This window comes from Gobio gobio, assembly GCF_949357685.1.
Source record: "Gobio gobio genome assembly, chromosome: 4".
Classification (NCBI taxonomy): domain Eukaryota; kingdom Metazoa; phylum Chordata; class Actinopteri; order Cypriniformes; family Gobionidae; genus Gobio; species Gobio gobio.
The window spans coordinates 39,370,601-39,397,823 of record NC_137100.1 but is presented as its reverse complement, the minus strand read 5'-3'; the positions used below and the strand labels follow the sequence as shown (position 1 = coordinate 39,397,823).

At 43.3% G+C, this 27,223-nt stretch overlaps 1 protein-coding gene across 9 annotated transcripts in view; it reads right to left on the bottom strand.

The window, feature by feature from the left end:
* Positions 1 to 2,681: 2,681 nt before the first annotated feature.
* The window catches only part of garnl3 (GTPase activating Rap/RanGAP domain like 3), a 104,071-nt gene continuing 79,529 nt past the window's right edge, over positions 2,682 to 27,223 (bottom strand). For 6 of the 9 annotated variants that reach the window (XM_079815630.1, XM_079815632.1, XM_079815631.1 and 3 more), the window contains 10 exons: positions 26,818 to 26,993; positions 26,501 to 26,659; positions 23,600 to 23,666; positions 23,417 to 23,524; positions 23,158 to 23,276; positions 22,224 to 22,359; positions 21,857 to 21,916; positions 12,468 to 12,686; positions 10,951 to 11,068; positions 2,682 to 4,833 (listed from right to left, as the gene is read on the bottom strand). In XM_079815630.1, coding sequence (XP_079671756.1) covers positions 4,683 to 4,833; positions 10,951 to 11,068; positions 12,468 to 12,686; positions 21,857 to 21,916; positions 22,224 to 22,359; positions 23,158 to 23,276; positions 23,417 to 23,524; positions 23,600 to 23,666; positions 26,501 to 26,659; positions 26,818 to 26,993 — 1,313 coding nt within the window. In that variant the 3' untranslated portion in view covers positions 2,682 to 4,682. The remainder of the gene's footprint in view (positions 4,834 to 10,950; positions 11,069 to 12,467; positions 12,687 to 21,856; positions 21,917 to 22,223; positions 22,360 to 23,157; positions 23,277 to 23,416; positions 23,525 to 23,599; positions 23,667 to 26,500; positions 26,660 to 26,817; positions 26,994 to 27,223) is intronic. The other 3 variants (XM_079815634.1, XM_079815638.1, XM_079815636.1) reach the window with 1 other exon arrangement.

Genomic DNA, 27,223 nt, shown 5'->3' with positions numbered 1-27,223 from the left:
GGCACGTTATGCAATACTCGTTCCCTCTCTCTGGGAACCGAGGTTACGTGAGAAACTGGGTACGTTCCCTTTCGAGAGGTCTCTCGTATTGCGTATGGGAACCCCAATTTAAAACGCTGTGCATGCTTAACCGACCTAAACTGTGGCCTGAGGAGAACCTGAGGCACATAAGATGGGTAACAGTGAGCCCCGGGGAGGCCAACAAAGTGGGCCTCCTATAAGGGCATAATGTATATATATAGACCGGATAGAATCGGGCCTCGTAAGGGCATAAAGTATATTTATATAGACCGGATAGAATCAGGCCATATGATTATAGAAACTATGACCGGACATAGTCGGGCCTTATAGTTATGTAGTATAACACATGCTTGTGAACACAGTTTATGTGTATAACAGGAAGACCGGAAGAAAATCGTGTCTTAGTTAATAATAACAGGCAATACTTATTAAATGGAGAGAATCCCAGCTTGTAGAGCGGGGACTTCCAGTTTATAAAATCCGATAAAAGTGGACGGAGAGGCCCAGCCTGCCCCGCACAGATATCTTCCAGCGGTATGCCACATGACCATGCCCACGACGAGGCCATGCCTCTGGTGGAATGGGCTTTAATGCCTATAGGGCAAACGAGACCTTTAGACTTATAAGCCAGTGAGATAGCGTCTACTATCCAGTGTGACAGTCTCTACTTCGTGACAGCGTAACCTTTAGTGCGGCCACTGAAGCACACAAAGAGCTGTTCCGACTGCCTGAAAGGGGGGGAACGCTCTAGATACAGGGGTTGGGAGGGCGAGGCGGGTTCAATTTGATATACCGGGAATGTCCTACCAGGCCTGGGCCCGTGAAGCCAGGGGTTAAATTAGAATCGGGGGCGGGCCGCTTAGTGATAGGGACCCGGTAATCTGGTTGCTTTGTGCTTGTAACACTGTGGGGATAGTGTTTATGCTTGGCGGCGTGCACTGTGTAGTGGGTGCGCGCATTACATTTGTGGCACATGACAGTGCGTGAGCTGTGTGGGAGGTGTTTGAGTGTAGGGGTGCATACAGTGAAGTGGGCACACTGTCTACAGAGAAAAAGCTCTTTTTGAGATTTATTTGGGTCGCCGAAATACGGCGTTTGTGTGCAGGCGAGCGTTTTTGACAACAGGCTCGTTGACTGCAGAAATTGAGTCGCCAGTCACCTGACTGTAGGGAACTGGGAGACCGAGAGTGTGAGGTGGGGTTTTCGGCTGAGGCGGGACCTGACCACCTTCTCTTCCTTCTCACGGCTAGGAAGGCTTCGGTGGCTCGGGTCTAAATACAACTTTGGGTTGGGGTCCTCGAAGCTCGGGCTGCCTGCTGCCGTTTACTTAGCGTGAGCGTTGCCGGTTCCTGGATATTGAGCACGGCCATGAGGTCGGCGGTGCCGCCTTATCGGGTTGAGGGGGCGGCGCTTTGTGATGGCCAGAGGAAGAGCTGGAGCGTTCAGGCAGAAAGTGCCTCATCGCTTGCAACACTTTCTGAGCCTCCGTAACGCGCTCGGCGAAGCCAACTACCGCCGGACCGAACAGACCAGAGGAGGAAATGGGAGCATCCAGAAAGGAGGCTTTGTCGGTGTCCTTTATCTCTGTGAGGTTAAGCCACACAACATAGACAGAATAAAGGATATAGTATCATGCCAGATGGCGCAGCTGGAACTGCAGGCGGTTGAAGGCGGAGACCAGGCGGGAATCCGGCGTCCTCAGGGCTGCAGAGAAGTTCCGCTGAGTGCTTTTCGACAACGGTGCTTCAATTCCGAAGGTCAACGAAGGTGTCGCTGAAGGAGATTAAATCTGAATTCATATGGCTGAACACACTGTTTTATAGCCTCAATATGTTAATTCTAGTGACCTTGTTCGGCTGGATATTCTAGCGACCCCTATTGGTTCGCTCTCTCAGCCGCCTCGCCATAGGATCTTGCAGTTGCAGCTTGTGCTGCTGTGCAGCCGTACTGCGTTATACATAGACACTTTATAGAATAAAGTTTTTGCTTCATATTCTCGAGAAAAGGAGCTTTTCCCATACGCAATACGAGAGACCTCTCGAAAGGGAACTAAATTTCTCCCATATTTGAATTCGAGACGTTTGTCAGCACTTGTACCAGCGATATATTTGCATTGTATTAGCATAGCCTATTTAATTATGTTATTTGATGTACATTATGATATCATTGATGTTAATAATCATTAATTTATATTTTATTATCTTCCAACAAACCTTGATGTGGGCTGCTGAACGGTTTGATTCAAAAACACTACCACCTATAGGTCAGTGTAAAACATAACTTTTTGGAACCCTTTTTAAATCGGAGATGTGAAAAAATTATATCAGGGAATACTATCAGTATAGGCTATATTTCTTTCCACTGAAAAATAAGGGTATCACTTTCATGATTTTACTCAAATGACTTAATTACATATAGGCTTGTTAAATTGGGATTAATAACTTGCTTACCATATAACTCGTATACGACTTGAAAACATATTGAGCTGCCTACCTAGATAGCATTGTATCATATTCATGGCCAGTATCTTTGTTTCATTGGAAAAGCAAACAGTTCAATGTTGGGAAACCATACAACAAAAATGCTAGTTCATAAGATATATGCCAATATAAATGTTTAAGAATGTCTGTTTACACTCGTTAAAACACAAACTGCATGGTGAAATTTCATAAATATTTATTTCATATCAATGAACAATATTAACTACAGCAGTGGGCTACAGCACTTTTTCCAAATAAATGCTATAATAATAATATTTTTGAGGCCACATCTGAAACACAAACATTTACAAGTAGTACTTGGCATTAAAAACAATGGCAATACAATATTTTAAGACACTTGGTGTTTTTTTTTTTTAATTCACTTTTGTTTATTTTCCGATATCACAGAGTTTCTGCAACAGTCTAAACAGATCAGATAATATAGATATAGATACAAAACCACTGCGAAAACAGTTAGAAGAGTAAACAGAGGAAGACAACAGACAACATTATGCCAAAGGAAACAAAAGAACAGAAAAAAATATATTCCATCAGTCTCTAACTCACGCATTCCCCTCAAAGTACAACAAAAGCAAATAAATAATATGTAAAACTTTTCATTTACAAAAATATTCCCAAATTTTCCCTTTTTAGTCCAGTCTGCTACTAGTGTTGAGTGGTTCACATTCAGATGAAGGTTGAGAGGGGTGTGTGTGGGAGGTGTGGGGTGGATGCATGCATTCAGCCAAGCAGTTTAATACTTACTCCTCCTCTTGTGCTGTTCCTGAGGCTCTTGTGTCACTTTTGAGTTTGAACTGTAAACAGCAGAATCAATATTCTCGTTCTCTTATTTCACAGCAATAGTAACTTTTCAGATTTTTGCATTGTTTTCCAGTCAAAATATCCAAACATCCTTAATATATAGGGGAAAAAAAATTATGTTTGCTGTGTAACCCAGAGCCAGAGATTTAATCTAAATGGCCCTGGCTTGAATTCCTAGAAGTTTCTTTCAGTTTGTACCAAATCCATGAGAAATATAAAGATGATACATCCTAATCCTAAACCATTAATACATCAAATCCCTATTATTTTGTAGTGGGATTGAAGGGAGGCATGCAGGTGATCCAGAGCCCTTTTCAAAAAGCAACAGCACTTTAAGAATGCTTTTGTCTGTGTACCTGTAAATGCGGATGTTCATGGATCGAAGCTTATACTGCTTATATAGCATAGAAAACAGCTGCAAATTTACCAGCTGTAGTGACCAAACTGTGTTCCTTAATGGTTTTGTTTGCCTCTGCCTCATGACATGTGCAATTTATGGTCAGACTGATAGAGGGCGCTAGTGGTTGATGGGTGCAGTAGAAAATGGCACTTGTGGGAGACTCCTGCCGTTTCTGCCAAGGGTTTGCATGTCAGGGTTTAAAAGCATGGTAAGGGTGAAGGCAGGTTAGACCATAATATACACAAGAAGTGAGTTTTATTTCTCCATAATACAACAGAACTAGAAAGGTATATGTTTACATTTGTATGTTCATGTGCATCTGGTCTGAGATGCATATAGAGTTTTTTTTTTACAACTTTGAAATAATCACACAATGTACAAATCACAAACATAGAAAACATTTAAAAACACAAAATAAGGAGTTAAAAAATATGTGTCATTGTGTTTAGGAGCGTCAATCTTACATTCAGGTTTTGAAAAATGAAAAGTGATATTGTCTTGACCTTAGATTTTGGCTCAAACCTTTCACGCCAAAATTGTTTAAATATTCTATTTCTGTTCATATGGCTTCAGGTTTGCTACAAAGCTAAAAATTTGTCTCAAAGCTGATGGAGAATATGTCTCATCGATCATAGACACTAAATCAATTTTCCTTTGAGCAGAATTCTGAAATGATCACTGATAATCTGATTTTATAGTTGTATTTATATCTTTCTTATAGAGTAAACAGGATCATACGCACACACACACATCCACCAGGAGTGAATTTTGACATCACTATACTGTAAACTCCTTCAAGTTTAAAGCTCTGGGGATTCATTTGAACACACAGATGAGTGGGCAGACTGAGGAAAACACAAAATTCAATGTAACATGATAAAAAAAGTATGATATAAAGTAAAAGGTAAGAGGATGTGTTAGGTGAGAGGTGCACTTTAATCCACAGACTGTGATTGTCATCACTTAAGGTCCAAAATATCCTCCTCAAAAGATGTGGATAAGGTAAAAGGGCTGGCCGTGGGTGGGCTATCATCTCGTGGCTCCACCTCAGCGCCAGATGAGCAAAGCCGCTGGATGTCAGTTTCTCCCTCTACAGACTCCATTCCCACTCTGATTGGAGATATCTCAAAGTCAGAATACACCCTGGTATATTTGCATCTAACATGCAGGAAAAAAAGCTTATAGATGCACATAGCTAAAAAAATTATAGCACTACATTTTCAGCCTATGCAATATCTACTACTGTTTTAAAGGTTGGGATTAGTAAAATTGTTAATTTTTTGTTGAAAGAAATTAATACTTTTATTCAGCAAGGATGCATTAAATCGATCAAAAGTAACTGTAAAGATATTTATAATATTACAACAGATTTCTATTTCAAATAAATTTTGTTCTTTTGATCAAAGAATCCTGGAAAAAAAGGCATTACAGTTTTCCACAAAAATATAAGGCAGCACAACTGTTTTTAACAAGAAATAAAAAAAAATGTTTCTTTAGAGATCATCATATTAGAATGTTCCCCTTCAAGGGAACTCGAGCTGCGTCACCGCTTTGGGAACGCCCCTGCGTGATTGCGTCGTGAAGCACGTATGTCATCAGTCCAATAGAGAGACGGAACGTCATAGGCGGGTGACGTCATAGACCCGGAAGCTATAAAGCACACCAGCAAACACACGCCGTTAGCTTCTGTTGCCTTCAACAAGCGCTCTGTGTTATTCTGTCCAAGTGTCTTTGTGTTGTGTCTGAGTTCAGACTGTTTTGTTACGTTTGCACTATTCACCACATTGATACAAGAGAAAAAAAGTATGAGGCTCTGCCTCTTCGCGTGCTGCGATCCCGCCGGGCGCTCTTCGAGGAGGGCGTCCCGGTTAACGCTCCCCACGGCACGGGTCCCGCTGCGGCTGAGGCTCAGCGGCGACTCATGTCGTGGGGTTCGCAAAAGGATCTGACGGAGGGGATGGAGACGGGCCCCGCCCTATCTCTTCCTTCACCCGCCAGATCCAGCGCTGCCTCTCTGGGTTCGGGAGCCCGCTCTGCGGCTTCTCCCGCCCGGGGAGCGGCCGCGATACTGCAGCTATCTTCCTCCGAGGAGGTTGATGTCTGTAGCATCGATGCAGGGGGTGGAGACTCGTCACTTCATTCCCCTGCAAGTGAGGAGCTCATGGAGGTGCTGAGCAGAGCGGTGGCCAGACTTCACATTGACTGGCCACATGAACATCATGAGCGAGCTGCTGTAAAAAGCAGACTCGACGAGCGCTTTCTCCCCGCGCGCTCTGTTCAGCCTCCCCGAAGGAGTCTGCCGTTTTTCCCGGACCTCCACACCGAGGTGTCGAGGTCTTGGAAGCGGCCCGTGTCTGCACGCATTTTCACCCCGCAAACGTCCGTGTATAGTAATATCGCGGGGTGTAAGAGACACGGTTATGGTCAGCTGCCTCGGGTTGAACAGACGCTTGCGAGCCATCTGTCACCCGAGTCTGCGTCGACCGTAAAGGCTCCGTCTTTGCCCACAAAGCCTCTTAAAGTGACATCATCTTTTGTGGGCAAAGCATACTCGGCAGCAGGTCAAGCCGCCGCGTGTCTGCACACGATGTCTATCGTGCAGGCATATCAGGCTGATCTGCTAAGGGACCTGGGGGAAAGCCACGAGATCGGAGTCGATACTATTAATGAACTTCGATCGACTGCCGATCTCGCTCTCCGTGCCACCAAGGAGACGGCTCGATGCGTCGGCCGTTCTATGGCAGCCCTAGTGGCCACGGAGAGGCATTTATGGCTAAACCTTACAGATATTAAGGAAAGGGACAAGAGCTTTTTGCTTGATGCGCCGTTGTCTCCGGAGGGCCTGTTCGGTGACGCTGTCACCACGGTTACCGACAGGTTCCTGGAGGCGAAAAAACAGGCAGCGGCGCTCAAGCAGTTCCTTCCCCGTAAGCCCCAGGTCTCGTCTGCTGCTGGGCGGGAGCAGCAGATGCCGAGTACAAGCTCCTCGCACAGGGCGCAGCAAAAAGTGAGTGTCGCCACTCGTACACCCCCGCAGAAAGGGTCGTCGGGTGCGCGGCGCTCACAGGCGCAGCCTTCTAACCCCAGGGCTGATCTGAGGACAGTCATTGTGGCGAGGAAGGCTGCGTCAAAGAAGTCCTGACGCCTCTGGGCCCAGGACAGTGAGGGTGGTCCCCTCCGCGGGCGCACGGTGCTTACCGCTGTACACGGTACCCGTGCGTCCGCGGTACCCTCACGGGGTCAGTCCGCCAACCCCGCCCGAGTGCCGGGGCGCGGAGGGGCCCCGCGGGTCATTCAAGGATGGCCCGCACCCTCTTCGGAGGGAAATTATGCCGTCGAGTCAGTCGTTCCCTGCCGGTTCGCCGCTTCAGGGCGCTGCACTCGCGGTGCAGAGTACATCAGAGACCAGCCTCGAGGGGCTGGTTCCCTTAGTAGATTTTGTGTCAGAGTGGGAAAATCTGCCTCACATATCTCGTTGGGTCCTGCGATGTGTAAAGTTGGGGTACGCGATTCAGTTCAGATGCCGTCCCCCCAACTTCAACGGGGTCCTCTCCACTGTGGTGGACCCGGTGCAGGCTCTGGTGATGACTCAAGAAGTACAGACTCTGCTGCAAAAGGGGGCTATAGAGAGGGTTCCCCCCCCGGACAGGGAGTCAGGCTTTTACAGCCGGTACTTCATAGTGCCAAAGAAGGATGGTGGGCTGCGCCCCATCTTGGATCTTCGCGTCCTGAACCGAGCCGTGGCAAAGCTCAAGTTCAGGATGCTGACACTCAAACAGATCGTGTCTCAGATCAGGTCCGAGGACTGGTTTGTCACGATAGATCTCAAAGATGCGTATTTCCATGTCTCCATCCTTCCGCAGCACAGGAAGTTCCTGAGGTTCGCTTTCAGGGGAGAAGCCTACCAATATCGGGTGCTTCCTTTCGGTTTAGCCCTTTCACCCCGCACGTTCACGAAGTGTGTGGACGCTGCTCTGGTCCCCTTGCGTTTGCAGGGGATCCGCATCCTCAATTACATCGACGACTGGCTGATACTAGCACAGTCAGCGCGTCTCGCGGTTCAGCATCGAGATGTTGTTCTCGCGCATATGAGGAGGTTGGGGCTGAGGCTCAACTCCAAGAAGAGTGTTCTCTCTCCTGTGCAGAAGATCACTTATCTCGGGGTGAGTTGGGATTCGGTCGCTATGCAGGCTCGTCTGTCGGAGCCTCGCGTGGGGTCAATCCTCTCAGCCGTGAAAGGGGTGAAGCTAGACCAGCCGCTCACTGTAAAGCAGTTTCAGAGACTGTTGGGTCTGATGGCAGCCGCGTCCAATGTTATTCCTTCGGGCCTGCTGTTCATGAGGCCGCTACAGTGGTGGCTCAAGACCAGGGGTTTTTCCCCGAGGGGGAACCCCTTTCGCGTAATCAAGGCAACGCGGCGGTGTCTCCGCACCTTGGTTATGTGGAAGGACCCCAGGTTCCTGACCCAGGGCCCGTCGCTGGGGGCACCGTGTCAGCGTACTTCTCTGACCACGGATGCCTCCCTGACGGGCTGGGGGGCGACCATGAGTGGTCGCTCGGCCCAGGGTCTGTGGCAGGAGCACCAGCGTTCATGGCATATAAATTGCCTGGAAATGTTGGCGGTGTTTCAGGCTCTGAAGCACTTCCTGCCGCATCTCAGGGGCCATCATGTGCTTGTACGCACAGACAGCACATCGGTGGTCTCCTACATCAACCATCAGGGGGGTTTGAGGTCTCGTCGCTTATACAAGCTGGCGCGCCTTATCCTCCTCTGGGCTCAGGGAAAATTGCTGTCAGTCAGGGCTATGTACATTCCTGGGCGGTTGAACGTGGAAGCAGACATCCTGTCGAGGCAGGGGCCAAGGCCCGGGGAGTGGAGACTCCACACCGATGTGGTGGAGCTCCTTTGGGAGAAGTTTGGCAGGGCCCAAGTGGACCTGTTCGCCACTCACGAGAACTCTCATTGTCATCTGTGGTTCTCCCTGTCGCCTCCAGCTCCTCTCGGACTGGATGCGATGGTACAGGAGTGGCCGAGGCTGCCCCTGTACGCTTTCCCCCCGATCGCTCTGCTTCCGGGAGTTCTAGAGAGAGTGCGCCGGGACGGGGCCCGTCTCCTTCTAGTAGCCCCGTTCTGGCCGGGCCGGGTATGGTTCTCGGATCTGGTGTCTCTCCTCGACGGCTCTCCCCTGGAGATTCCGTTCCGGAGGGACCTTCTCTCTCAGGCGGGCGGAGTTTTTGTTCACCCCCGCCCGGAGTTGTGGAAACTGTGGGCTTGGCCTCTGAGGGGGCCCAGCTCATAAGTTCCGGTCTCTCAACTGAGGTTGTTGAGACCATTCTACACTCCAGAGCTCCTTCTACGAGGAAACTTTACTACCTGAAGTGGAGACTCTTCACCTTATGGTGTCGAGATCGCCTGCGGGATCCAGTTAACTGCCCTGCGAGCGTGGTGCTGGAGTTCCTGCAGGAGAGATTCTCTGCTGGGTTAGCCCCCTCCACACTAAAGGTGTGCGTGGCGGCCATAGCTGCTTACCACACTCCTTTGAGTGGTGTTTCATTAGGGCGACACCCTCTAGTAACTCGTTTCCTCCGTGGAACCTTGAGGCTGAGACCTGTGACACGCACCAGGGTGCCGGCCTGGGACTTATCCATCGTCCTTCGAGGCCTTTCCGAGGCTCCCTTCGAGCCGCTCGAGGAAGTTCCTGAGAAATTTCTCACTTTCAAAACTATTTTTCTTCTTGCTATTTCTTCTCTTAAAAGAATTGGGGACTTGCAAGCCCTCTCTGTCGCACCCTCGTGCTTGGAGTTTGCCCCGGGTATGGCTAAGGCCTTTCTCTCTCCGAGGCCCGGGTATATTCCTAAGGTCCTCACTAATCCTGTGAGACCTATTGTGCTCCAGGCCTTCTGTCCTCCTCCCTTTGTGACGTCAGACCAGGAAAAGTTAAATCTGCTTTGTCCAGTTCGCGCCTTAGACGCCTATATCCACAGAGCTGCCCTGTGGAGAAAAACTGATCAGTTGTTTGTTTGCTACGGACCTCCATCCCGTGGGGGTCCGGTGTCAAAGCAGAGGATGAGCAAGTGGGTAGTCGAGGCTATCTCACTGGCTTATGTGGCGGCCGGACAGCCCTCTCCTTTGGCTGTTCGGTCCCATTCCACTAGGAGTATGGCTGCTTCTCAAGCTCTCTTGGCAGGGGCCTCCCTGCAGGAAGTGTGTGATGCGGCGGGGTGGTCCTCGCCGCATACATTTGTCAGGTTCTATGAACTAGATGTTTCTGCTACTCCGGGGTCTCGGGTGCTCGCCTCGTAGCTGTTACAGGCGGGCATCCAGACTCGCATGGGGACGTGGGTATTCTCGTTCCCAAAGCGGTGACGCAGCTCGAGTTCCCTTGAAGGGGAACGTCTCGGTTACGACTGTAACCTTAGTTCCCTGATGGGAACGAGACGCTGCGTCACCCGGCCATACTCCTCGCATGCCCGCAAGCGCCTTGTTTCAGGCCTTCTTCAGAAGCTAACGGCGTGTGTTTGCTGGTGTGCTTTATAGCTTCCGGGTCTATGACGTCACCCGCCTATGACGTTCCGTCTCTCTATTGGACTGATGACATACGTGCTTCACGACGCAATCACGCAGGGGCGTTCCCAAAGCGGTGACGCAGCGTCTCGTTCCCATCAGGGAACTAAGGTTACAGTCGTAACCGAGACGTTTCCTGAGGGATCATGTGACACTGAATACTGGAGTAATGGCTGCTGAAAATTCAGCTTTACCATCAAAGGAATAAATTACTATATTTTACTATATTACTATAGAAAAGAGTAATTTTAAGTAGTAATAATATTACTGCTTTTTACTTTATTTTAATAAAATAAATGGTGAGCATAAGAGATTTCTTAACTAACCACATGATCAATCTCAGAACTGTAAATTTTTGCCATATGAACATTACTTTGACAGTCACCTCTGATAACGTAACTTGTAACATTTTCTGTAAACGTGCTTTGAAACGATATGTATTGAGAAAAGTGCTATACATATAAATGTGGACTGAATCGAAACTGAACCTTAAACATTAAAAAATCTTACTGACCCCAAACTTAAATGCACATGTTAGTAAATACTGCTCTTTATTAGCAATATAATATTTCAATACATGAATTCAAATTAATGGAATAAATCAAACTATTTATATAATAAATATATTCAATGGCACCCACCCAACATACACACACACTTACTGTTCAGTGGTGCTGATCTCTGCTGTTCTCCTCTGCTCTTCCTCCTTGTTCTTCTTGCTCATTCTTCTCTGTTTCACTGAGTTACCGTCTGCCTTACTACTGGGTTCCTCAGTTAAACCTACAACAGGTACAGAGTTTATAGACAAAGTCAGACACAAGAATTACGCTACTGTGATTCTTATGCTTTAAGATGACATTAAAGATGCAACTGCAGGTGGTGCCATAACGCTTCCTATAGTCCACTTAGCCCTTCTTGTGTGCGTGTGTTCATGTTTTTCTATTCAGGGGTCCTTTCTTCGTACGTCTCTAACTCACTTAGCTGGATTTGATTGTTGATGATTTGGAATAATCTCGGATTGTTTGTTTCTTCGACGCTCATCCATTGTGTAGTCTATAACACTATATACACAGCCCCTTGATTGAGAGATTTATTTGTGATGGAATCATTTATAATTTTATTGGAGTCTTACACACATGATGTGCATTAATTTGAGTGGTGACAGATATTATTGGAGTGGCTTGATACAGATGCAGATAACTTGATCTCGACCCTTAAGAAACATTAATGAATGCTGTCGCGTAACAAATCTGCTTCAATTACAACATTGAAATAAAAATGTAAAGGCTGTACAAATACTATAAAATTGTGAATAAAAATAATTGGGAATCATGTTTAAAAAAACAAGAAAAAAACATGATTCCAAATTATTTATATTCACAATTTAATAGTGAAGATTTTATAGTTCACATTTAATTTATCTATTATAACGTTGATGTTGTTTTGGTCGCTTTGCTGTTTCCTTGTCAAGAAATTCTTAATTTTTTAATTCTTAATTTTATAAAAATATATATCTGGGATCTGTCAAATAATCTCAGATGTATTAAGCGAGGTACGAAGAACGGACCCCTGGTGGGGACTTCAACATGAATACACACAGACTCATGGAGACTCTTGTCACCGTGGGGACCTAAATTGAGGCCCCCATGAGTAAACAAGCTTATAAATAATACAGTTTTTTTTGAAAATGTAAAAACTGCAGAAAGTTTTGAGTGATAGGTAGGTTTAGTGTAAGGGGATAGAATATACAGTTTGTACAGTATAAAACCATTACGTCTATGGAGAGTGCCCGCAAAGATAGTAAACCAGACTTGAGTGTGTATGTGTGTGTGTGGGGTGTGAAGTGCGGCTGTCTACTAGATCTAGCAGCTTATCTAATGTGTGATCAGGATGTCTCGCTCCAACACTTTATAATGAAAAATGTCTCATCTGAATTTGACTGCAGAACAAGCATTACAACAGATCAAGTATGCAAGTATCATTGCAGTTTTTTTTTATCACATGTAGTTAAAAGGTTAATAAATGCTACTGAGCTGCTCCACTTGGAGCTTTATTGTCCAAAGAGACACTTATCCTGTGGCAGATTTCATTCGGTACATTTCATGCCAGCCTCCCACTGAGCCTCACATACGTAATGATAGCTTTCAGTTCAAGAGCTCACAAATACAGAGGCACTCACCCAGCAGTTCTTTCCGCGTGCGGCTGGCGATCTCTTTGATCTCCATGCGAGACAGCGAGAGGGAGGTTGTGCTTGCCATCATGGGAGCAGGGCCGATCACACTTGGGACAGGTGCCGTGAGCACTTTATTGACCAACGGAGACTTGAGGGGCCTCTCTATGCTCCGCCCAACTAGGTTACTCAACGGGATCTTATAGATGTGTTTTGAGGGAGCTTCACCTTGAATAAAGAAAGGGATGGTTGGAAAGGAGCAGAAAAGAAGAGAGAAGGCTAAAGAATGAGACTTTAGAATAAATGGTGTAACTCCCACAGCATTAGTGGTCGATCTAGGAGCAGAGCAAGGCATTTTACTCTGCACAGAATAAAACATAACCTGTGCACGCATTGCCTTGTGTTTAAAGATGCAAATAAATACACCCAGAGTCACAATACTGTCCACATTACTGTAATTAGCCAAATTAGCTGAAATGAAAACAACTGTTCCCTTTCGTTCAGTCACTACGACGTAACGTTAGTGACTAACGAATGGGGGTTTCGCCTAGAAGCCAATCATCTTCGAGATCTTAGAAAATGGCCAATGGCAGTGCCAATTCCATGGGCATGCAGAATTTGCATACATAACTTCGCCCCACCGCGTTGGTATATAAGGAAGTATGTGGGCAATATCGCATTATGTTTCTGCTTCGGAGCCAAGAGCCTCTCTTCACTCTTGCAAGCCTGAATTCTGAAGTCCTGTCTTCAGTCTTCGAGACGAGCGGTTCTCCAGGGTGTTGGTGTGACGGCGCGTTCCAGCGATCTCACATTGCCTGCCTGCTGATCTGTGCACTGATCTGCAACAGCTGTGTGTGTTTTCCCTGGGCGCTTCGGCACTCTGCAGAGCTTTCCTCTCACAAAAAGAGCTTGCGTGTGGCACGTCTTTTTCAAGACGGTTCGCCTGCGCACTTCCAGGTGCGATCGATCTCCGTTGCTGTCTATGGGCACATTCACTGCTCGATGTGTTTGGGCTTCGGCACGTTCGGGCAGTGTTTGTGGATGTGTCACGTTCCCACTGCGGGAACGTGACCATCACGATGTTGCGGTCGAGACTCAGTGATCTCCGTGAGGAGAGAGAGTCCCCTCTGCCACACCCCAATCTACCGTCTCCGAGTGAGGTGGTACTTTGGCTGGTGGCCAGGGTGACCTGAGGGTGGTGCTGTGGTATTAAGAACCCCGACGATACATTCCTCGGGCCACGCCCCCCCTCTCGCACACCGCTTCCCGCGAGTGCTGGACTGAAACAGCGGCCCGTCTCTGACACCTCGTTCGTTTCGTTCACACAGATTGCAGCGAGATGTCGATCGGCGCATCCCAAGGTAGGCTAGAGTCCTTTGGGGATGACGATTAGGTTGTGCTCCGCCTTCGGGTGTGCCAGCGCTGCCTGATCCGACCTAGAGTTGACAGCCATGTTATCTCGGGCAGCCGCGAGCCATGCGCTGGTGTGGAACTCTGCCCTGTCGCGAGTGCTCGTGGTTGCACGATTGGTTTTTGGGGGCGGCACCTGACAGCTGTCCCTCCAGCCGAAATGAAGTCCGGCTTCCTCAGCCCTTACTTCATTGTACCCTAGGAAACCGGTGGGTTATGGCCAATCCTGGACCTGCCCGTCCTGAACCGATCCCTTCACAGGCTTCCGTTCAGGATGTTGGTTGTGAACGCCTCCTCGGATGCGTTCGTCCGGTAGATTGGTTGCAGCGATCGACCTGAAGGACGCTTACTTCCATGTCTCCTACCTCGACGCAGACTGTTCCTACGGTTTGCTTCGAGGGGCGGACATTCAGTACGCGGTCCTCCCATTCGGGCCAGCTCTGTCCCCTCGTGACTCCACGTAGTCTATCGAGGCAGCCCTTGCGCCACTCAGGCAGCACGGGGTTTGCATCCTGAACTACCTCGACGACTGGCTCATACTGGGTCACTCTCGAGAGCTGTGCTCCGGCACTTAGCCCGTCTGGGCCTTCGAGTCAACTGGGAGAAGAGCGACTCTGCCCCGTGCAGAGGATCTCTTTTCCCTGCACGGCTTCCTAGCGTTGCTGAAGGGTCAACATGTACTAGTCCGGTCAGACTACACGGTCAGTAGCGTACATCAACCACCAGGCTGGTCTATGCTCCCGCCTTATATCTCAACTCGCCCGCCATCTCGTTCTATGGAATCAGAAGCTCTGAGGTCCCTTCGTGCTGTCCATATCCCGGGAGAACTGAACCGTGCAGCCCTCGAGCTCACGGTCTCAGCCACTTCCTGGAGATTGGTGACTCCATCCCCAGTCGGTCCAGCTGTTTTGGGAACAGTACGGCGACGCACAGGAAGATCTGTTGCCTCCCACGACTCCTCCCTCTGCTGCCTGTTTTATTCCCTGCCAAGGGCACGCTCGGCATGAATGCACTGGCGCACAGCTGACCGTGGGGCCTACGTGAATATGCGTCCCCCCAGTGAGCCTTCTCGCGCAGCTATTGTGCAAAGTCAGGGAGGACAAGGAGCAGGTCCTTCTGGTCGCCCCGTATTGGCACGGCCGGACCTGGTTCCCTGAACTCTTACTCCTTGCGACAGCCCCTCCCTGGCCTATTCCTCTGAGGACCTCCTCACTCAGAGAAGGGTGCACCCTATGCCACCCGCGTCCCGATCTTTGGAACCTCCACGTGTGGCTCCTGGATGGGACGCGGCAGGTTTGAGTACCCTACCACCTCTGGTGGTGGCTACCATCACTTCCGCTAGGGCAGAGTACTTTCGCCTATGCGTTGAAGTGGAACCTCTTCGTCACCTGGTGTCTTCTCGCCAAGAAGACCCCTGGAGATGCCCGATCGGGTCTGTGCTCTTGTTTCTCCAAGTAGGGTTGGAACGAAGGCTGTCTCCTTCCACCCTTAAAGTATATGTGGGCGCAATATCTGCCCACCACGACTTCTTGGGGAACAGAAAGGTAAGTCAGCACGACCTAGTCATCAGGTTCCTGAGGGGAGCGAGGAGACTGAATCCTCCTCACTCTCCCCTCGTACCCTCTTGGGGACCTCTCAGTGGTCTTAGTTGCTCTGCAGAGGTCTCCCCTTGAGCCTTTGCGGTCAGTCGAGCTTAAGTTCTTGTCAATGAAGACTTCACTCCTGACCGCATTGGCCTCCATCAAGAGGGTAGGGGACCTGTAGGCATTTTCGGTTGACGAAGCGTGCCTGGAGTTCAGGCCGGCCTACTCTCACGTGATCCTGAGACCCCGGCCTGGATATGTCCCCAAGGTTCCTCTTTGTCTGTTTTGGTGGAGAGCGGAAGGGAAGGGCTCTCTCAAAGCAAAGGCTGTTTCACTGGATAGTGGACACCATTGTTTTGGCTACCAGCAGCAGGCTGTTCATGCCCCCTTGGGGTCATGGCACACTCCACTCGGAGTGTGGCCTTCTCTTGGGTTTAGCGCATGGCACCTTGCTAACAGACATCTGCAGAGCTGCAGGCTGGGTGACACCGAATACATTCGCAGATTCTACATCTCCGAGTGGAGCCTGTATCCGTCTAGGTACTCCCCTCTACTAGTGGCCGGTTATGGACTAGGCTCAGGTGTCTTCGCTTGCTCGCCATTCCACTCCTCGGACTGGATACATGCGATATTCTCCTCAGGTGAGCTTCCCGGAAGCCCTGAGCTCCTCCAGCACTGTTGACGCCGACACCAGTAAGTCTGCCCTCTATGAGCCCAGACCCTCGTGTCCGGCCAGGTGCCCCGTGTGCATGGTTCCCCTCTGGCGACCCCCACACGTGTATTTCCACCATAAGCCTCCTTGAGCGGGTGTCTTTCCCTTGGCAAGCCTTGCCACCCTGGGGTTAAAAATCCACCTTCGGCTGGTCCCCCAGAGTTCTCCATATGCTACCCGCAGCGGGTCATATGTGTACTCTCTAAGTCCTCCCTTCGGGTAGGCGTCTTTGCATATCTCCACCTGGAATATGCTCCCAGTGTACCTTGGTATTCCTGTGATAAGTGGGAGTCTTTCGTCCGTACTAGCCTTACGACAGGGCGCTCGTTCTTACGCAGGGCACTGGAAGACAGCAGAGTGGCGTGATTATATTGGGACCCCCATTCATTAGTCACTGAAGTTACGTCGTAGTGACTGAACGAAAGGGAACGTCTCGGTTACGTATGTAACCCTCGTTCCCTGAGGAGGGATCGGAGATTTAACGTCCATTTGCCACATCCGCTGTACCGCTGGAACGGCCGAGAGTTCAGTCTTGGCTCCTCAGCAGGTAAACATAATGCGATATTGCCCACGTACTTCCTTATATACCCACGCGGTGGGGCGGAGTTACGTATGCAAATTCCGCATGCCCATGGTATTGGCACTGCCATTGGGCGTTTTCTAAGATCTCGAAGATTATTGGCTTCTAGACGAAACCCCCATTCGTTAGTCACTAACGTTACGTCTCCGTTCCCTCCTCAGGGAACGAGGGTTACATACGTAACCGAGACGTTTCATCTACCCACAGGTAAGCCTATATTAAATCTGCATTTGTGGGGTAACTAAAAACACACCGTTTGGTAAAATTCAGACACAGCAGTCTATTAGTAAACACACACTACTGTTGAAATGTTTGGGGCCAGTAAGATTATTGTTTTTTAGGTTTGTGAAAGAAGTTTCTTATGCTCACCAAGGCTGCATTTATTTGATAAAACATACAGTAAAAACAGTACTATTATGAAATATTATTATAATGTAAAGTAGCTGTTTACTATTTAATATATTTTAAAATGTAATTTATTCTTCAGTGTCATATGATCCTTCAGAAATCATGATTTTCCTTGTATTATGTTGAAAACAGCCGCTTAATATTTTTGTGGAAAATGCTTTTCAAGATTATTTTATGAACAGAAAGTTCAAAACAAAGTTTTCTTTTTTAAATAGAATAATATTTGAAATAGAAGATTATAAATGAACTCACTTTTGATAAATTTAATGCATCTTTGCTGAATAAAAGTATTAAAGGGATAGTTCACCCAAAAATGAAAACTAGCCCATAATTTACACACCCTCAAGTCATCCTAGGTGTATATGACATTCTTCTTTCAGACGAATAAAATCGGAGTTATATTACAAAAGTCCAGACTAATCCAGGCATTTGAATTGGATTCATAGTTGCTCTGTTTTTGAAGTCCATAAAAAGTGCATCTGTCCATCAAATAACGTGCTCCACGCGGCTCCAGGGTGTTAATAAAGGCCTTCTGAAGCGAATCGACGTGTTTGTGTAAGAAAAATATTCATATTTATAACTTTTTCAAGTAAACTTTCGACCGACCGCCTTCCGTGGAAAAGTGTTGAATGTTGAAAGTGAAAATCAAGATGCGTACGTGACGTCATGACGAGCCTACCTGGTCGCGTTAGTCTTTCGATCGGCAGGGGAACTTTCAACACTTTTTCCCTAAATTGAACAGGGAAGGCGGTCGGCCGAAAGTTTACTTGATAAAGTTTTAAATATGGATATTTTACTTACACAAACGCATCGATTCGCTTCAGAAGGCCTTTATTAACACCCCGGAGCCGCATTTAGCACGTTATTTGACAGACAGATGCAATTTTTATTGACTTCAAAAACAAAGCAACTATGAATCCAATTCTAATGCTTGGATTAGCCTGGACTTTTGTAATATAACTCCGATTTTATTAGTCTGAAAGAAGAATGTCATATACACCTAGGATGACTTGAGGGTGAGAAAATTATGGGCTAATTTTCATTTTTGGGTGAACTATGCCCTTAATTTCTTAAAAAACAAAACAAAATCTTACTGACTCTAAACTTTTGAATGTATATACACATACACTCAAGACCCATATGTATTGCAACACTGTCTTGCGTTGTACTGTTGTGTAGTCCTGCCTTTTGTGAAATGTCACTGTTCCAAAATCTCAATCTACATCGCTATAAATTGAACAGCTATGTTGTGATTGGCTTTGACTGATACGCTGCTTTTTCACATTCAGACAGACAAAATACTTGTATCAGGAAACAAATCTGCTTAGGACACAGTGCTATTTTTTCCTCCCTACTAAGTGTGGACTTCAGACTCATGACTTGGAAGACTGGAGTGACTGTTTTTAGACTTGATCTGATGACTCCGGATGAGCTATTTAGTCACATACTTTTTGGGCACAGCGAGCCTAATCTTGTGTGTTTACATTTGTCTACTGCCTTAAACATTCTGAGCCAGATGCAGTAAAATTGTAAGTTTAACCTGATAGACAAAATAAAGCCTAAAATAAGACCAAAATAAAGTCAGAACAGGAATGGGATTTTTGGGAAATTTCATTGTCAGCTATCAGAAAAGTCTGATCGGTTACATTATTGATTTTTGATTTAATGCTATTTTAATAAGCACGAAAATAAACAAAAGCACATTTGTAATGCTGCTTTTACAGTAGAAGTCAATTGGGTATGTGTACAGCACCACAAATGTACAACACTTGATTCTCCATTTTTCTCTCCACTATACTTGAGACTCAAGTTTAAAACTAGACTCTTGACTAAGTCTTGTAAAACAATAACTTGACATCATGTAGATGGCTTAAAGACGGGCTGAGAAAATGAATCTCTAATTCCTGTTCCTCAAATGCAGGTGTTTAAAAGGGAAGCCACTTGATCAGTGCTGGCTGTCTGTCTATCAATGAACAGTTCAATGTAAAATCACTTGGTTTTGGAAAACTTTTGGTAGAGCGAGAGCAGGAAATGATGGAATGGCACTAACTGCTAGGCAACTGCAACAAAATGGGGTTAATATATCAATTTGCAAGTGTGAACCTTCAACAGTGTCTCAATAAAAAAAAAGAGTAAACAAACACCAACAAAAATACAGTATATGCTGTCAGAAGAAGCTTTATAATAAAGAACCAACACAATAAAAATCTAAAACACTTAAACCTTATAAATCTTAAAAAATGCTACTTTTGTCTGGGTAGGACGCTTCAATAAGAAAAATAAGAAATAATACATGCTATTATGCAAATAAAGTATTCTGGTTGCTATATTGAATACGGTATTCTTTTTAATCCTTTTTTTTAAACTATGCTTTGGATATTTGTCAAAGACATGGTGATTTGGAGAAAATAATTCACACATATATTTAGTAGCAACAAATATTCTTGAAAACTGTAGTCATGTTAGATAAAAGAGCAAGGATCTGGTTAGAGACATGACAATGTCCAACAGCATATACAGATTTCCAGGCGAGGAAGAATGCTTCCCCTTAAAGTTAATTTAGAATAATTAGAGAGTCATAATCAAACACAGGACTATTTGGTTATAAATCCATGCGTGTGTCTGGAATACAATGAAAGTATTCCACAGACATCTTTGCTCCATGCAGGACAGCACAATACATAATATGCATACATATAGTGTGTGTGTGTTTGTGTATATATATATATATATTTAACCCCCTGGGGCTCTTCGGTCATTTCTGACCCAATTTTTTTTAATACATTTTTTAAAAAATCGTAGCTTCATCGGAATGGTCCGAAACTTGGTGACTTTATTGGTACTTGGAATATGAACACACCAAAAAATTGGGGACAGGATTTGAAAAGTCTAAGTAGTCGTAAAAAAAAAAAAAAATAGTCACACTAAGGAACCTTCGGGTCAAAAAACTCACACAAACACACACAAAAACACAATTAGCTTTTGGAATGGCACGCGTTAATTTGTGTGTGCGTGTGTTTCTGTGTGTATAAGTGTGTGTGTGTGTGTGAGTGTGAGTTTTTTTGTCTGTTTTGCACTCTTGATGTTTTAGAGATTCACCCCATTCACTGTTGAGTCCTTTTTTTCTGCATCCTGCTAATTTGTAGATTGTATGCACAAAAAACTCTGTATTTTCATATTTTTGCCAATTTCCCATTCATTTCCTATGGGGGTCATTTTTGACCCGAAGGTTCCTGAGTGTGACTATTTTTTTTACGACCACTTAGACTTTTCAAATCCTGTCCCCATTTTTTTGGGGTGTTCATATACAAAGTACCAATAAAGTCACCAAGTTTCGGACCATTCCGATGAAGCTACGATACATTTTTTTTTTAATAAAACGCAAGATCCACTATAGTGGTAAAAATGTCCTATTGCGTGATAAAAATGCTCAATGTGTCCACCGGATGGCACCGATCTAATTAAAAAAAAATTGCTTTCATGAGGCCCAGGCTTGACTCTAAAATGAAATACAGCTTTAATAAAAAAAATAAAAAAATAATATATATATATATATATATATATATATATATAGATATAACTTTTTTTAATATTCAATGGGAAAAAATGGGTCATAATTATTGCATAAATATTAATTATAAATCATAAAATTATCTCAAAACACCAAAAAAAGAAAAGAAAAAATATTATTTAACAAAAATATATTTCATTGATTTTACTCAAATCTTTTTTATCTTAATCCCACCCTCCAGGTCATTTTTGACCCGAAGGTCCTGAGTGTGACCCATAAATGAAGAACCCCAATGGGATATACATGAAATCAGCATACTTTATCGTTAAATTCACTAAAATTAGCTAATGCTTTAGGTAGAATGCACCAACAATGAACATTAAATTATCCAGAATAATGCTCATTTAAAAATATAGCATTGTTCATTCATGTTTGTTTATAATACATTAATGTTGATTTGTACAGCATGAAATGTTAAAAATGTTATGTAGATTAATAAATGCTGTCAATGTCATTTTTAGTTCATGATACCAAATGCATTAACTAATGTTAACAAACTGAACCTTAATGTAAAGTGTTACCAAAATGTGGAGGCTATAACACAATGTTGTTATATTAATGTGAACATAATGTTGAGATAAGTAATGGTATGCTATCTGTCTATTTCCCATGGTAAAATGTCAGCCACAGACAACTGACTGGATGTTTAAAGACACACCAGGATGTGGATTTTGTCACAGCCCCTTGACGGCCCTCTTCAGGCCACGTGTTTAGACAGAAGTGCTAAGCTCTGGAGGGCCGTCCAGACTGTGTGTGCACATGAAGAGAAGAGGGGCTCTGACAAAAGTATCCATGGTGACATAGCGATCTGTAGGCTAACTCATGCTGCAGCAAATGTGTCCCATTTCCCTATGTATCCGTCTCTTTCTGTCTATTGATTTCCTCTGCCATCGCTCTATCTCATTCACTTCAGTTTTTCCCCCAAGACTCTTCATCCCACCATTTCTCTATCTGTCTTAGTTATTCTTTCTGTGAGACTGCAAGGAGGAAGGGACACATTATATTAGCCTCACATTTCACTCAACACCGTCTGCATGCGTTTGTTAATTGAATAATAGACAGGGCGAGTCTCCATGGTAACGTGCATTAGTGAGGCAGCATGGGAAATGTAGGCAACAGAAGTGCCTGCAGTACCTTCAGAGTCTTTAGACATGTAGAGGGATAGCTTGGTGCCGTAGGGGATCCGAATACAATCTGGACCAGGGATGGAAAAGAGCAATATATCAACCCAACCCACACACAGATTAAAAGACAAAAGCACCGTAAGTCAATACACAAAGACAGTTAGACGACTCGCATGTACGTAACTCGCTACCCTATAACAGCAAAAAAGAACAACAACAACAACATTTCATATACTTATTGGGAATGGGTGAATTCACCCAGTATCACACTCTCTCAAATCCTAAACACAAATACCTAAGGTCAATAGAATGGGAATACAGTTTAGAAAATTGGTAAGGTAAATTGTGTACATGTTCTGTCAAGAGCAGAAGCATACCATCTCCGAGCGGCGAAGGGAAGACGGGCATCTCATAGCCGGTGGGAGTCTGAGGGGAACTCTGGGAACTAGTGTCTCTGGAGCTACAGTTAGAGGCAGAGTTTATAGGTGCTGACGAGATGAAATAGATATCAGACTGCAGAAAGAAATAAGAAGAAATAGCCAGATAAAACAGACAGTAACGTGACTGACAGCGGAATGCATTGTATAAAAGAGATGACACTGTCATCAATAAATTTTCTGTTAAGAATTTCTCCTTGCGTTGATTCTTTTTTAAAATTATTATTAACATGTACACTACCGTTCAAAAGTTTGGGGTCAGTAAGGTTTATTAGTTAAACTGATAAAAAAAATGACAGTAAAGACTTTTACATTGTTACAAAAAATTATATTTTAAATCAATTCTGTTCTTTTGAACTTAAAAATATTAGAAAAAACTGTTCTCCACATTAAAATTATTATATTACAGTTATTTTAATTATTATTAATATATAATATTAATACAAACATTTCACAGTATTTTTGATAAAATAAATGCAGCCTTGGTGAACATAAGAGACATTTTAAAAAAATCGTACAGACCCACAATGTTTGAACGGTACTGTATAAGTAGTGTCGTACATTATATTAAATAAATACATAAATCACATACAGTGGGTTCCAAAATATTTCAACATCACATTTTTTCACTACTAATTATTTTATCAGTACATCTCAAGTATTTCTTATTTGTTTTTTATTCATTCTTGTAAAACTGTTTATCTGCAGGTCTGCATTAGATTTTAAATCCCAGATTTTAAATATGGTCTAAGACTAAACAAATAAATAAAATGTACTTTTAGAACCCCCCGTATATACTGTATACTTGACGTATTGATAAATATACAGCTGTATAATGTATTTAAAATGAAAGCCTTATGGCTTAAACACTTACTCTGGACGCAGTCAGTTGCAATTCTGGAACAACAGCTGTATATACTAGGTTTCCATTAACAACTAACCGGATCTCTATGGAGTCAGTGGTGAATGCGAGGATATATGGGAACGCACACACTGTGACAAAGGAAGTGACAAAATAGGGAAATATCTCAATTATTTCCACAAATGCAAAACGAGTGTTGAAATGAAGATAAAGTAGTAATAATAAAGTATATTCAAGCACTGGCTGAGATGCAGGTCCTAAAGGTACTGACCAATAGCGTTGGGCATTTGGTTCCAGCTGAAATGGAAGTCTGAAGAGTTGGGCTGAATCATGGGTGTGGCTCCGTTAAACGGACACACCTTCTTATAAACGCAAATATCTGTTAGAAGAGAAGTATAGCATTAGAGGATCTGACTACACAGATACAATCACTGACATTTAAATAGACACTAACTGTTATAGCAAAGAAGAAGTCCAGCCTCTCCATCTTCATACACATCTATGGCAGCAACAAAGTTCACCTGAAAAAAAGTCAAGTGTCCATGTCAATAATAGACACTAATATCAATACCAATCAAAAACTGTAGTTGTAGCTGAAAGTAGTTGAACTTACTGAGACAGACAGAGGAGCCCTGAATTTAGTGATTCAGGTAGTCAGGAACAGTATTTTAGCCTTTAGTTAAATACCATTGTTACTTTTATTTCTTATGCATATGTTGTGATTATTTTATGATTATTTTAATTCCTTTTCTATGTAAAGCACTTTGAATTACCATTGTGTATGTCATGTGCTTGCCTTGCCTCACTGTATAATACAGTGGTGTACAAAACTGATATATAAAAGGATATTTGGATTGTGTTATATTGTATACTGTATATGAATGTGTACACGTTCAAAAGTTTGGGGTTGATCCTTTGTTATGTTTTTGAAAGAAGTCTCTTATGCTCAGCATTTATTTAATCAAAATTACAATACAACATTTTTTAAAAAATATTTTCATCTTTCAAAACAATTGTTTTCTATTTTAATATACTGTATATACAGTTGCAAGAAAAAGTGTGTGAACCGCTTGCAGAATCTGTGAAAATGTGAATAATTTTAACTAAATAAACAAGATTTATACTGGACTAAATCTATCACTCCTCAGTCGGCTTCAATTGGTACAAAACGCGGCAGCACGTCTTCTCTCCAACACCTCCAAACGTTCACACATCACCCCTGTCCTCCGCTCGCTTCACTGGCTCCCGGTGTGGCTTAGGGTGGAGTATAAGGTCCTGCTGTTCGTGTTCAAGGCCATTTATGGTCTGGCCCCAGCCTACCTCGCCGAATTAGTTACGGTCTACCAGCCAGCCAGAACTCTCTGCTCCTCTGAATATACCTCTCTGGTTACTCCCAAGTTCAAGTATAAAAAGTTTGGAGGCCGGTCATTCGCCGCCCAGGGACCAAAGCTGTGGAACGCACTTCCAGCACACTTACAAGCATCACTGTGCTGAGTGTTTTTAAATCGCAGTTGAAAACACATTTATTCATACAAGTTTTTAACACGTAGCCTCTGACTTGACTGCTATTTTATGTACAGTTATGTTGTTACATTCTGTTGTCTATTGATGTTTCTACTGGAAAGCGCCTTGTGCTCCTTTTGGTTGTTGTAAGGCGCTATATAAATAAAATTTGATTGATTGATTGAAGATCATACAAATAATTTTTTATTTAGTACTGTCCTGAATACGATATTTTACATAAAAATGTTTACATATACTCCACAAGACAAAAAAATTACTGAATGTAAAACGACCCATTAAAAAGTTTATGAACCATTGATTCTCAGTGCTGTGTATCGGTATCTGGATGGTCCACGACTGTTTTTGTGTTTTGTGATGGTTGTTCATGAGTCCCTTGTTTGTCTTGAGCAGTTAAACTGCCGAAAATTCTTCCGAAAAATCCTTCAGGTCCCAAAAATTCTTCAGTTTTCCAGCATCTTTTGCATTTTTGAACCTTCTCCAGCAGGGACTGTATGATTTTGAGATCCATCTTTTCACACTGAGGACAATTGAGGGACTCAAACACAACTATTAAAAAAGGTTGAAACATTCACTGATGCTCCAGAAGGAAACACGATGCATTAAGATCCGGGGGTGAAATCTTTTGAACAGGATGAAGATGTCCAAATTTGTATTATTTTGTTTAAATATATATATTTTTCCTTTAGTACTGCCCTTCAGAAGCAACAGAAGATACTTACATGTTTTCTGGAAGACAAATTAAGTATAATTTACCTTGATCTTCAAATTCAATAAGTTTCACCCCCCGGTTCGTTTTCTTTCTGGAGCATCAGTGAATGTTTGAACCTTTTTTAATAGTTGTGTTTGAGTACATCAATTGTCCTCAGTGTGAAAAGATGGATCTCAAAATCATACAATCACTGCTGGAAAGGGTTTCAATATGCAGAAGATGCCGGAAAACTGAAGAATGTGCAAATGTCTTAGGCACGTTACTATTTTCACCCTCCCAAAAAATGGTTTTAAGCCAGATATTTATATTGTTTGCTATAGTATGTCAGTAGGATATATCACCGGCTGTTGTCAGATTCCTTGTGCATACAAAAATCTCACTGGATTATTACAATTAATGGCAAAAGGAATGTTTGGAAATGTAAACTGATATTTCCTACTAACCGTTTCTTTTGGGTGAAAAGAACGTGCCTAAGACATTTGCAAAGTACTGTATATTTGTGTGTAATTTACTTCTGTGATGGCAAAGCTGAATTTTGAGCATATATATATATATATATATATATATATACATATATATATATATATATATATATGTATATATATATATGTATATGTATATATATATATGTATATATATGTATATATATATGTATATATATATGTATATATATATATATATGTATATGTATATATATATATATATGTATATATATATATATATGTATATATATATATATATGTATATATATATATATATATATAAATATATATATGTATATATATATATATATATATATATATGTATATATATATATATGTATATATATATATATGTATATATATATATATATATATATATATATATATATATATATATATATATATATATATATATATATATATATATGTATATATATATATATATATATATATATATATATATATATATATATATGTATATATATATATATATATATATATATATATATATATATATGTATATATATATATATATATATATGTATATATATATATATATATGCTCAAAATTCAGCTTTGCCATCACAGAAGTAAATTATATATATATATATATATAATAATGCAAGTTTTTTTTTCTCACCCGGTTGGAGTCTACATGGTGCAGTCTGTAGGCGTCTCCTGTGCTTTCATTGATCAAGTCAAACTGATGTCTGTAGGCCACACAGATCATGTGGTCATTCTCTCCTGTTGGGCCGTCAACCAGAGCCATGACCACCGGAGAGTCACATAAGCAGATCTCCTAAGACAAGCAACAGCAAACATCGTTAAGAGCTTAAAAGTAGCTAAATGTCTGTGAGAAGCTCTCCTATAAGCTACAAATTACAGTAAAATCCAGTTAACTTATGATGAAAACAAACTTCCATGCATGAGTGTGTGTGAGTTGAATCTGTGCCCTACCCGTATGTATTGGAATTCTTCCACAGGTGAGTCAGTAGTCCCTGTGACTGTAGCGATAGAGCTGAGGCAATCGAGGCGTGACTGTTTCCTGGTGATCAGAAGAAGCTTGTTTCTTATCGCCGCAACAATTCTAAGCTCTACCCCATGATGTGTGTTTATGGAGTAGAGATGGCAGCCTGAGGAAACACAATTTTGTTCCTTTCAAATGTATGCACTGTGTATTCTTGATTTTGAAAACCTTCATAGCTTATCATCAAAAACAGTGCCCAAGATATGGTAGCAATGATGCTATTTGTTATGTCACGTTGTATTGCGCACACAGCTTTACAACAGCAAATATTGAACACAGGCTCCTAGAATATCTCTCAAGTAGCATTGGGAAGTCTTGTGAATTTAGAATAAATTT